A 13,200-nucleotide genomic window follows, 5' to 3' on the forward strand; every position below is an offset into this window, starting at 1 on the left:
CCCAAGAGACCCAGGTGACCAGGGCAGAAGAGAGTGAAAAGAACAGCAGCTCAGGCTCTACTACTAAACTGCCAGGATCCTGGGAGGGAGAAGAGGGGGAAAGTAACGGAGGTAAGTGGAGGGATAGTGAGGGGGAAAGAAGAGACTTCTCAACAAATTGCAATGTACTGGAACTTAGGAGATCTGGGTTCAAGCAAACCAGCATTTTTTTTTTTTAATTTTGAGACAATCTGGGAAATTTATTGCTGCTTGAATAATAAGACGACCAATCTTTCTTCTTTGTTTCTGCATTCTAATCACCATTGTTATTAATGGTTTCATCTTACTTGGATCCATAATCAATACTCATGCAAGCAGTAGTCAAGAAGTCAAATGACATACTTCATGGGGCAAATGTGCTGCCAAGGAGCTCTTTAAAATTATAAAGAGCAATGATGTCGCTTTAAAGACTAAGGTATGTCTAATAACCAAACCAGAATATTTTTAATTGCTTGTCCAAGTTGGACAATGAATAAAGAAGATGGAAGAATCATTGATGGCTCTGAATTGTGGTGCATGTGAAGAATACAGAACATACCATGAAACAACTATTTTGGAAGAAGTGTAGACACAGTGGTCCTTGGAGTGAAGAATGCTAAAATTTCACCTTTGAGCACATTATCCAGCTTTCAGAACATAGCTAGAAATCGGAAAGACTATGGCCTGAATCAGACACAGCTTTGTACTCAAACTGACAACATTACTCTTCAATAATTTAGAGAGGTCCCTAACTGCAGATTTCCCCAGTGCAATGCATCTTCTTATTCCTGACTGCTGGTACCAAGGGTACTAATTGTGGATCCTTTTAAAAAGTATGATAATGGTGGTATGATTTTGTCTTTTTAGGAAGAAAAAGTAGATGGGGATGGTGACAGAACCTATTCACTGCAGAAACTGGGTACTTACGAAGATTACTATATTATACTTGCAAAGGTTTGAAATTTTGTGTCATAAAAACAATTAAGGAAAGCAAGCAGCTTAGGGAGGCAGCTGTTACACGGTGTCACGCACTCGGCGTATGTGGAGGGGGGATGTGTGCATCTTGTCATTCCTGGTGCCTGATGGGTAGTTGCTGTAAACAACAAATGACTGTGACGAGATCCTCGGCAGGCTATGAGCGGTACCTTAGAGCCATTGAGAATGTAATGCTTCTTATCTTCACTTAATGTGGCCCTGGTCTGGATAGATGCAGCATCACTCCCGCTGCAGGAACAGAAACGCATGGTTGAGATAGAATAATGCTGAGAATAAATACAAATGGCCTGAAAATAGACGGTTTTAATACTTTAATGACTAATAAAAGACTCAAAATCACTGCTGCTGAGTCAGAGCTGACTCACAGCTGATCGTCCATTAGCTTTCTGAGGCTCTAAGTCAAATGGGAAGAGACTGCCCATCTTTCTCCCACGGAGCTGCCGTGGGTTTGAACTTTTGGGTTAGCAGCACAACACCCTACGGGTTCTGCCACCAGAATCCCCTCAGACTTTAATAAAGGGGCCGGCAAATTGTGAAAATAAAAGGCGAGATAAACACACGCCTTTGTAGGCTGCCTAGAAATCTGTCTCAACAGCTCAACGTTACCACTGCCACATGAAAGCAGAGGCAGGCGATCTGTAAACAAATGGCTGTGTGGTGAATGCAGCATTATTACAAGAGCAAAGTGTCCATCAACAGATGAACAGATAAAGAAACTAGGGTACACTTATACAGAGGCACCCTATGTAACACTAAACAACAATAAAGAATTCATGAAACACTGCACAGCAGGGATGTATCTAGGACATTATGCTCATCAAAATAAGTCAGTCGCAAAAGAATGCCCACGGCATAAGTTCATTATTACAAAAAGCTAAAGAAAGGTTCACAGATAGAATCATTCCAGGAGTCGGAGGGGAGTAAAAATGAATAAATAAAGGGAAAGGCAATACCCAGGAAGAGGTCAATCAGATATCTTGAATTCATTAAATTCTGGTGGCCTGGGGCAAGAAGTTGTGCTGCAGTCCCAAAGGAACAGGTTCAAGTCCACCAGCTGCTCCACTGGAGAAGGCGGGGCAATCTCCTCCTGTGCAATTAACTGCCTCTGAAAACTCGCTGGAGGATCAGCTGTGAGATGGTTCTGACTCTACAGTACACACCACCACCTCTGCAATTAATGTTATAAAAATATGTATGAAATATCAAATGAAATTGGTAATTTCAGTGTTCTAAAACAAAAGGTTTTAGAATGAAAAACTACTATGGTTTGTAAACTTTCACTCAAATAAAGAAATAAACCAATGATTCGAACTTCCATTGCCACGAAATCAGAACCGACTCGGAGCTGACCCAATGGGTTTTCAGAGGCTGCCTGCTGCATGGAGGATATTGCCCATCTTCCTCCTGGGGAACAGCTGGGGATTCAAACTAAGAAGTGTCCCCTTTAGATTAGCAGCACTGTTGCCTACCCATCAGGCCACCAGAGCCACCAAGGACACTGTTAATACAAATACAGCTTTGTGAGAGTAAATGATGAGAAGAAAACCACTTTTCTTAAACTAATATTTACTGGATACCTCATTTCTGGACAGTATATTTTAAAAAAGCAATTATTGAGATAGCTGAATTCAACATAACTGATATTTACAACTGAAAAATTTACTATGCTTACATGATATTAGTAAATTCATATAACCAAAACCCCCCTATTATTTACCAAAAGCAGGCTGGATTTGTCCAGTATTTCAGGTAAAAGAAGTGGCAGTGAAAATAAGCCTGGCTGAAGCTTACACACTGAGATGTGTGCTTCAAATGAGCTCATCTGCGTTCCCCACAGGGTGAATTCAGTCACCCCAGGAGGAAGACGCCCAATGAGGTGGTATGGAACCTGGAAGCAAAAGTGGGGAGATCCTTCCACATCCACAACACCAAAATCCTACCAGGATCAGGAGATAACCTGAGAGAGTTGAGGTAAACAAAACACTTAGGAATTTTGGCTTAAAAATTCTTTTTAAAATTAGCAATGTAAGATATCTAGAGCCAACTGCCCAAAGGGGTTGAGAAAGAGGAGCCAAGGGAAGAACACCAGCTGGTGGGGGGCACATACACAGGGAGCTCTCATGGCTTAGTAGTAAGGAACTGTGCTGTCAACCTAAAGGCATGCAGTTCGGATCTACCAGCTGCTCCAAAGAAGAGAGAAGGGTAATCTCTCGTACAATTTATTGCCTCTGAAAACCAGCTATGCATCAGCTCTGACTCGACAGTACACAACAACAACAACAACAGAAATCTCTCGTAATTGCAACATCAACCAGCTATCAAATAATAACTTTTCCATGGATGGTAGTTTCCAGGTTTCTACTTGAAGGGAAGTGGGATAAAGTGCAGTTCAAGTAATGGGCTGGCCATCAGAAGTCCCGAGTCCTCCTTACCCTCTCTTGCCCTCTATTGCTGTATAATGCTGAGTTCATGGCAAACCATCAGTTCCTAATCGGCAAAGCAGGGACAATGCTGCACATCTGGCACCTTCTCAAAGCTGCCTGGGAGTCTGAGTGTATTACTATACGTAAACATATGCTGCAAAAACGTTATTTAATAGGTGCTGGCAGGTACACGATCACATTTCTAAGTCTCATTAGGAGAGAGGAACATAATAAAGACATAAAATGGAAAGAACTGTCAAAAAAAAAGTTGCTGAATTCATTCTTGAGGAGATTTTCAGAGAGAGAAGTAATAGAAGTCACCACTGAACAATAATAGTTCTTTGTCCCAAGTGAACCTTAGAAAGTGCAAAGGTTATTTTTATGAGGTCTATCTAGCCAAGAGGCTGACCTGGCTGGCTCTGTGAGGCAGAAGGCTGCGATGTGTTCCCCCGTCGCCAGTCTGGGCAAGTACTTGGTCTTCTGTTCCTCAGTGCCTGTCAGGATGATCCCCTAAAAAAACACCAAACACAGACAGCTGCAGAGATGCAAAAGACTGAAAAATGTGCCTATTTTTCCAATCACTTGCTATGCTGCTTAGAGCTGGGAAATGAATGAGCACGACAGAAGAACTGATGCCTTTGAGCTGTGGTGTTGGAGATGAGTATGGAATATCCCATGGATAGCCAAAAGAACAAGCAGATGTCTTGGAGAAGGTGCAGCCAGAGTGTTCCTTGGAAGCAAAGATGATAAAATTTTGTCTCACATATTTTGCTAGGAGAGGCTATTCCTTGGAAAGGGACATCATGCTTGGAAAGGTGGAGGGATGACAGAGGAGAGAAAGACCCTCGACCAGATGAATTGAAACAGTGACTGCAGCAATGGACTCAAGTGAGACAGAGATTATGAGGATGGTACAGGCCAGGCCAGGGTTCAGATCTGCTGTTCATAGGTTCGCTGAGTCATACTTAACTTGTCAGCACCTAACAAGAACTACTTCTAGAGCGAAGAAAAAAAACACACCAAGAAAATACCATGGACACAGACCTGACCACTCAGTTAATAAAGGGTAAATGATGGGAAGCACAGAGAGCTAGCTGCTAAGAAGACCACACTAGGGCCATATGCCTAGGCAGCATGAGCCTGGGGGGTCAGCACAGCAACAGAGCTGGCAGGAACTTCACTACAACATCTGTATGTTGAGGCTGCTGGGCAAAGAACCTCCCTTTTCTAAGCCTCCATCTCCACAGCTGTAAAGGGTCAGAATTTTAACCATGGAGAGGTGGTCTGCACGAAAATACAGAGTGGTAGAACCACACTTAGCACCAACTCAATCTATTTCAGAATATAGAAGAGGGAATACTCTCAAACTCATCCTATGAAGCAAGCATAATACTGTTACCAAAGCAAGGCAAAGAAACCACACACAAAAAAAGAAAATTACTGACCAACATTCCTTATGAGATGCATAAGTTCTCAGAAAATCCTAGTCAAAGGAAAATAACACTGTATCAAAAAAAAATCATTTATCATGACCAAGTAGAAATTATATCAAGCATGCAAGGATCTAGACAGAGATCGTTCAAGAACGACTAGAACTGTGCATAGACAGAGAACTGCCAGAAGTGCAAAATGGATTTAGAAGAGGCAGGAATACCACTGTTGATGCCAGAAGAATACTGGCTGAAAGCAAGGAACACCAGAAGAATGTATGTTTGTGCTTGATTGACTATGCAAAGGCATTTGACTATGTGGATCACAACAAATTATGGCTAACGTTGAACACCTAATTGTGCTCATACAGGAACTATACCTAGACCAAAAGGCTGTTGTTCAATAGACAAAGGGAAAACGGCACGATTTAAAACTAAGAAAGACGTATGTCAAAGTTGTATGCTTTCTCCTTACCTATTCAGTCTGTATGCTGAACAAATTATTCAAGAAGCTGGACTCTAAAGAATGTGACATCGGGATTGGAGGAAGATGCCTGCATGATGCATAATACACAACCTTGCTTGCTAAAAGTGAGGAGGACTTGAAGTGCTTGCTGCAAAAGATCAGAGACTATAGCCTTCAACATGGATTATATCTCAACATTAAGAAACCAGAGGAGAGAATTTTTGTTTTCTTGACGTTGAGATATCATCTATATGAGCTTTTCTCCAACTTCACCATCTCTCTTTGCCTGGCTTTGGCAACATCACGTTAGATGGAGAAGAGACTGAAACTGTCTACAACTTTTTCTTTCTTGGATCTACAATCAATACATTTGGTTCCAGTAGTCTGGAGATTAGGAGATATATTGCGCTGGTAAAGTCTGTAGTTAGGGACCTCTTTAAGTTCTTGGGTACCAATAATGTGAGTTTGAGGACTAAGGTGCACATGATTCAGGGAACGGTCTTTTCAATCACTTGCTGCTGAGAGCTGGACAGTGGATAAGGATGACAGAAAAAGAACTGAAGCCTTTGAACTGTGGTGCTAGAGAAGAGTACTGATTACCCTATGGACTGCTAAAAGAACAAACAGGTATGTCTTGGAGAGGTGCAGCCAGTGTGCTCCTTGGAGGCAAAGAAGATTAAACTTTAGTCACATACTTTGGGCATATTGCTAGGAGATGCTATTTCTTGGAGAAACATCATGCATGGCAAGGTGGAGAGATGCAAAAGAGAGGAAGACTCTCAATCAGGTGGACTGACACAGTGACTGTGGCAACGAGCTCAAGTGTGTCAGGACACGACAGGGTTCAGACCTGTTGTTCACAGGGTTGGTATGAGCTGCACTTGGCTCAACAACACTTGACAAAAACAACATGTAAGAATGGTTCAACAATAGAAAAACAATCAATGTACTGCCCCACACAAATAAATCAAGGGAAAAGAACCCCATGATCATCTTAATTAATGCAGAAAGGGCATTTGACAAAATTCAACACCCTTTCCTGATTAAAAAAGGTCCAACAAAATAAGAATAAGGGAAATTCTTCAATATATGCAAAAGCATATTTACAAAACCAACAGCTAATATTACTCTCAGAGTAAAACTGAAGACATTCCCCTTGTGAATGAGAACCAGACAAGGTTGCCCTTTATCACCACCCCTATTCAATATTATTACTGAAACCCTTCTCATAGCAACAATGCAAGAAAAGGATATAAAAGGCATCTGAATTGGCAAAAAAGAAGTAAAACTATCTCTGAAATGACATAATCTATATATCTAGAAAATTCCAAAGTCTCAGCAAGAATGTACAGAATTTAATAGACTGAGTCAGCAAAGTGGCAGGGTACAAGATCATTATACAAAAATCAGTAGGATTCTTCTACAGTAACAAAGAGAACTCTGAAAAAGTAACAAGGTAGATAATGCCATTTACAACAGTCACCCACAAGATGAAAATATCTAACCAGAGATACAAAAGGCCTTTACAAAGAAAACTACCAAACAGTAATACAAGAAACCTAAAGACATCTATACAAATGGAAATAATACTGTGCTCATGGGTCAGAAGACTTAAAATTGTGAAAATGGCAATGTTACATAAAGCCATCTACAGATTCAAAGCAATCTGAATCCAGATACCATCAATAGTTTTCAAAAAGATGGAAAAAATATTCACTAATTCCAAATGGAAAAGAAAGAGACCTTTGAAAAGCAAAGTGAGACTGAAGAACAATGAAGAAGAAGGCCTTACACTTACTGACCTCAACACCTACAACAATACTGCAGTAATCAAAACAGCAGGGTCAAAAAAAAAAAAAAAAAAGCCCAAACAGCAGGGTCCAGGTACAGCAAGAGTTACACAGAATGAAACAGAGTCAAGAACCCAGAAATACACGTGCCCAACTATGGACAGCTGATCTTTGACAACAGATGAATTCCATTCAGTGGAGAGAAAAAAAACCTCGTTAACAAATGGTGCTGACAAAACTGGGTATGTATTTGCAGAAAACTGAAACTCTTAAGACCCACACCTCATTCCAAATACAAAACCTAATTCAAAGGGAGTTCTGGTGGCCTAGTGGCAAGAAACTGTACTGCAATCCCAGAGGTACGCAGGAGAAGGAGGGGTAATCTCCTCTTGTACAGTCGGATCCGATTTGACGGTACACACACACACACACACACACACACACAAAAAAAAAAAAAAAAAAAAAAAAACTAAAAAAAAAAAACCAAAACCCCAAAACAACAAAAACCCCTAATTCAAGACAGACCAAGGACCTAGGCACAAACCTAAAACCATAAAATACATCAAAAAAGAACACTAGGGCAAATTTTGGAGCCCTAAACTATGACCTAGCAAGCTCTGGTGGCTTAGTTGCAAGGCCAACCCAGACACAGTCTGAATCCAGTTTTAATTCACCAGTAGCTTCTAAGGAGAAAAAAAATGGGCAATCTCCTGCAATCGCTGAAAATCCACTGGAGAGTCAGCTATGAGTTAGTTTTGACTCGAGGATACCTAACAACACACTATAACCTAACTTCTTGTTGTTCTGTGCTGTCAAGTTGGAACTGACCCATTGCTGACCCTCCGGCGGGTTTCCAGTAGCAGTTAATCACATGGGAGGAGACTGTCCATCCTGCTCCTGCGGAGCAGCTGGTGGCCTCGAACCGCGTGCCTTTGGTATTGCAGCGCAACTTCTTGCCACTAGGTCATCAGAGCTCCCTATGACCTAATTAGACAATCAAATATGACTAAATGTACAATCAACAGAAGATAAACCAGATAATTGGGACCTCCTAAAAATCAAATCCTTCAGTGTATAAAAAAATTTCTACAAAAGAATAAAAGGAGAACCTACAGATTGAGAAATACTTGGCAATAACACATCTGACAAGGGATTCATCTCCAGAATTTACAGAAAACTCCAACACCTCAAGGCAAACAATCCAATTACCACATGGGTAGCAGACATGAACAGATAATTCAGCAAGGAAGACATTCGGAGAGCCAACAAACACATGAAGAAATGCTCAAGATCATTAGCTATTACAGAGATGCAAATCAAAACAACAATGAGAATGTTCAATAAAGCTGAATGCTGGCAAAGGTATGGAGAGATCAGAACACTTGTACCCTGTGGTGAGAATGTAAAATGGTGCAACCACTATCGAAAGCTGTTCAGTACTTCCTACGAAAGCTATGAACAGAAATGCCATTTGATTCTGCAATCCCACTACTTAGGCATATACCCCAAAGAAAGAAAGGCTGTGAGAGGAACCCCCATAGATAACCTTAAGGCCAATAGCCTGGTGCGCTGACAAGGTCACAGTAATAGATGCGTCCAGGGCGGTGATTTCCCCTAACCGCGCATACAAGGTGTTGGAGAGGCCCAGGCCACCTAGAAGAAACAGACAAATCAGAAATGCACCAAAGAACCAAGTCACCACTGCCTTACCATTCAGAAATAATAGCTGGTGTACATTTTCACTGACTTTTAGCTAGGAATATAAGCCTATTCGGAAATAAACTTTTTTTTTATTATTATTATGCTTCATTCATGTACACTCCCCACCCCACTCCATCCCTCTACACACTGAACTCTTCAATCCCATGATGTCCCCCCATCCCCACCCTCAAACCTCCTGCCCCTTCCCTCCTCGTCCATCTTTGTATGTCCATACACATCTCACTGGTTAGCCTTCTGGATTTTCTTCTATTGTTATATGGGGTTTTATTAAGCTGTTTTTTTGTTTTTTTAATTAATCTGGTTTTAATAATTTAAAAATGATTATTATTTCAAGGGAAAATATATTCAGAAATTCCAAATAACATAGTTACAAATAATCTCTTTTTTTTATTCATGTACAGTGTTTTGTTTTGGCTTTTTTTTGGTGTTTCACACCTTCTTTCATTGACATCACGTTTCATATCCATAGACTGGGTTTTATAAAATCAATCACCATTGAGCTAGGCCCACCATTACCCCATCTTTTCAGGTTATCCTTCTATTTTTACAATAATGTTTTTATACAGTATTTGTTCTTACATGCCTCAGTCAGTTCACTCAGCATAATGCTCTCTAGCTTTTCCCATGTTATCAAGTGTTTTTCCTAATCACTGCTCTTGAGTGCTGCATAGTACTCCATCGTGTAAATGTACCACAGTTTTTCAATCCAGTCAGCTGTTAATGGTTATCTGGGTTGTTTCCATGTTCTTGCTATTGTGCATAATGCTACTACGGCCACTGGTGTTTGTGTATCAGTTCTGTTTCCTTGGGGTATTTTCCTGGTAGTGGCATTGCTGGGTCATATGCAATATACTACTCCTAGGAAATATGTATTTTAATGAAAACAAAAAACTCTACACACACAACAAGCCATCTATGTTATGAGTTATTTTCAACTGAACAGGTACAGTATACAGTACTTTGGCCATTGTTATGGGCTGTTGAGTCCACTGCAACTCATTGTGATCCTATGTACACCCTCTGAATCTTGTTCTATCCTGAGCCAGTCTTACTGTCTCTGACATACCTACCCCCCTTATCTCAGACACTGAGTCAATCCATCTCATCCAGGGTCTTCCTTTCTTGCTGTCTCTCCATTCTTCCAAGCATGATGTCCCTTTCCAAGGACCAGTTACACCTATTAACATGCCCAAAATAAGTCATATGGAGCTTCAGAATTCTTGGCTCCAATGCACAGCCTGGTTTCACCCTCTCTAGGATGAACCTGTTTGTTCTCCTAGCAGTCTATGGTATATTCGATACTCTTCTCCAGTATCACAACTTAAAGGTATCAATCCTCCTCTCATCCTTAGTCACTGTCTAGCTTTCTGATGCATAGCAAGTAACTGTGATGACCATGGCCTGAATCACCTTACTGACATCGTTGCTCTTTATTATTCTGGAGAGGTCCCTGACAGCAGATTTTCCCATTGCAATTTGTCTTCTGATTTCCTGACTGCTGGTGTCAAGAATGTTGACTGTGGAGTCAAACAAACTGAAGCTGTTAACAGTCTTAATTTCTTCACCATCCCATTTCCTCCCCAGCAAATAGCATACACGGGACAGAGTTCCTCAACATGACTGACATTTGGAACAGGAAGGTCCCTGCTGTGAGGACTGTCCTGTGTAGTACAGGATATTGAGCAGCATCTCTAACTTTTGCCCACTACATGCCAAGAGCCCATCTCTATCACCTCATGTGTAACAACTAAAAATGTCACCAGACATTGATAAAATTTACTCCAGAAGGTAAAAACTGCCTCCAGCCTGGAGGCAATCACTGTTCTAGAAACAAACACACAAAGGATTGGGAGGGGGAAAAGAAAGAAATTCTACTGTACGTCAGTATTTTGCATTTAATATTCACAGCCCTTTGAGAGTAGGCTAGGTGATCCAGGGCATAGTCTACAGATAAGCTGTCACGCAGGCAGCAAGCAGCAGAGCTGGGTCTTGAACTGGGATCTGGGTACTGCTCCAGGAGGTGTTATATCGCCCAACTCCAGAAGGTACAGAAGCTATCTCCCCTGTATCTCATGACCTTCAACTGAACAAACTTGGAAGTACTTATAGCAAAAGCCTGAAGACAGGAAAAAGTCCAAGAGAAATTAGTTAAGGGTAAAAGCTCTGAGCCTCACAGTACAATGAGTTAATGTCAATTATTCTGATCAGAGTTGTCCATTCCTGATGTACAGGAAATCCAGGCTTCTGTGCCAGTTGTGGCCTCATTTGGGAGTGAGCTGTCTGTACATGAATTAGAGTGGGATGTATGAGAGTGGAATAGCACTGAGTCCTCACCTTTGTGGAGGGTAGGACTCAATCACCACCCTTGCTTTCCCTGCAGGTGTGGTCTGCATGCCAGATACAGGAATGATCTTATACCTGGCTTCATTCTCCTGTGACTCTCAGGACTTGAACCAGTGGGACTGGAGCCTATCATCTGGACTAATTCACCGACTTTCAGCCTTGGGAGCTAGCAACCTGTTGTCTGACCTGTCAGTGTGGATTTGTCATCTACAGGCGCACCAGGGGAGAAGGGGGACATGTGGGCCTCCACAACCACATGAGCCATTTATTTCCCTGACAGTTTTTAAGTTCTATGGGACGCTGCAGTGAATTGCCAAACCCCAAGACAAAGATGGGTGGGAGAGCACTGAGAAGAGGCAGAAAACTGGATGTTCAAGACGGTGGAGTGGTAGAGCAGTTTGGATAAACTAGACAATTTGGGACATCTTTAACTGCTACCACCTAGGAACAAGTTTTATTCTGACCTTTTAAATTTTTCATACAAGCCTCGAGTCACATTTTTTTGGTGGTTTTTTTAATTCCTATTTTTTTTTTCTTTTAATGAAAGTTTACAGAGACTTAGGGTTTCCAGCCATTCATTGTTGCACTTTTCTTCTTACCCACCCCCTCCCCCCAATTAACTCTTCTCCTTGAAAAGAAAGAAAAACTCTTTCATTGTTATGCAATCCCTCCCCCGCCACATCCACTCCACTATGCAGCCTTCTCTCTGGACTTCTGTAATGACAAGAATACCCATTCATATGTCCCTTTTAAACAGTTCTCTCCCTCATCTGTTTCAATACAATATACATCATTCCTCCCCTTCTTTGCTGTCTTTCCTCAACCCTGATGTCAGTCCCGTTTTACAACAGTGGCCCTATGAAATATTTGTCCTTTTGTGACTGAGATATTTCACTCAGCATAGTGTCCTTCAGGATCATCCATTTTGAATAATATTGCATGAGTTCCTTGTTTTTCAATGCAGCATAGTATTCCATTGTGTGAATACACCACAGCTTCTCTATCTATTCGTTTGTTGATGGGCACTTGGATTGTTTCCAACTCCTTGCTATTGTGAACAAGGCTGCAATAAATATGGGTGTGCATATATCTGCTTGGGTGGCAGTTATGGTTTCTTTAGGGTAAATGCCCAGCAGTGAAATTGCTGGGTCAAATGGTATCTCTATTTGCAACTTTTTGAGAAAGCGTCATGCAGTCTTCCACAGTGATTGAACCATTTTACACTTCCAACAGTGAACAAGGGTTCCAATTTCTCCACAACCTCGCCAGCATTTGATATTTGCTAAATTTTGCAATTCTTACTGGGGTGAGATGATATCTCATAGTTGTTTTTAGAGTTACATTTTTATGACAAAAGGATTTGAGAGCAAAAATAAAAAACATGTTTCAGTGTGTCTAATTGTATTCTGTCCTTCTGAAGCACATTTATTCGGCCCTTTTTTGTCCAAGACCTTATACCCAGAGAACCTCAGGGACCAACTCTACATAAAGCAAAACAGATAAAACTGCAGTGACTAGTCAAATCTAATGAGGCAGAATTAAAGTGAGATCCTGGGGAGAAAGGAAAAACTTTTCATTCAGGCTTTCAAAAGGACAAAGCACCTCCATAAAGGACGACACAGTCCATCTTCCTGTAGCTAGCTGCTACACAGCAGCTGCTTGTGAAACCGTGTTCAGAAGCCACGCCTGGAGGGCCCTGAAGGTGGAGTGGGCCCTCATCACACTGTCCTCCCTCCAGTACACAGTACTGCCTACTCCGGGAGCAATTCCTCTGCCAGAGGCTTTGGAGTGGAGAAGACACTGAAATCAGCCAATGGAGCTTGGAGGTCACAGCTCCTTTACCGTTCACAGGCTCCAGAGCACATAAAACCCCAGCAGGGGATGGTCCTAGACTCCCAGCACGGGACAGTCCTCTTCCACCACATACAAAGCAAGAACAGAGCTTAACAGCGCTTTATAACTCTATTTTTTTTTTATAATTAATTTCAGTGAAAATTTACAGAGACTTTGGA

General features: G+C 41.5%; 1 protein-coding gene across 1 annotated transcript in view; it reads right to left on the reverse strand.

Moving 5' to 3' along the window:
• Positions 1-13,200, reverse strand: part of ACAD9 (acyl-CoA dehydrogenase family, member 9) — a 55,255-nt gene that overhangs the window by 20,656 nt on the left and 21,399 nt on the right. Inside the window, exons 4-6 of the mRNA XM_006901360.1 lie at positions 8,670-8,776; positions 3,847-3,947; positions 1,164-1,242 (exon numbers count right to left, since the gene is read on the reverse strand). Coding sequence (XP_006901422.1) covers positions 1,164-1,242; positions 3,847-3,947; positions 8,670-8,776 — 287 coding nt within the window. The remainder of the gene's footprint in view (positions 1-1,163; positions 1,243-3,846; positions 3,948-8,669; positions 8,777-13,200) is intronic.

Source organism: Elephantulus edwardii, unplaced genomic scaffold (assembly GCF_000299155.1).
Source record: "Elephantulus edwardii isolate Elephantulus edwardi_28Jun2011 unplaced genomic scaffold, EleEdw1.0 scaffold00322, whole genome shotgun sequence".
Lineage (NCBI taxonomy): Eukaryota > Metazoa > Chordata > Mammalia > Macroscelidea > Macroscelididae > Elephantulus > Elephantulus edwardii.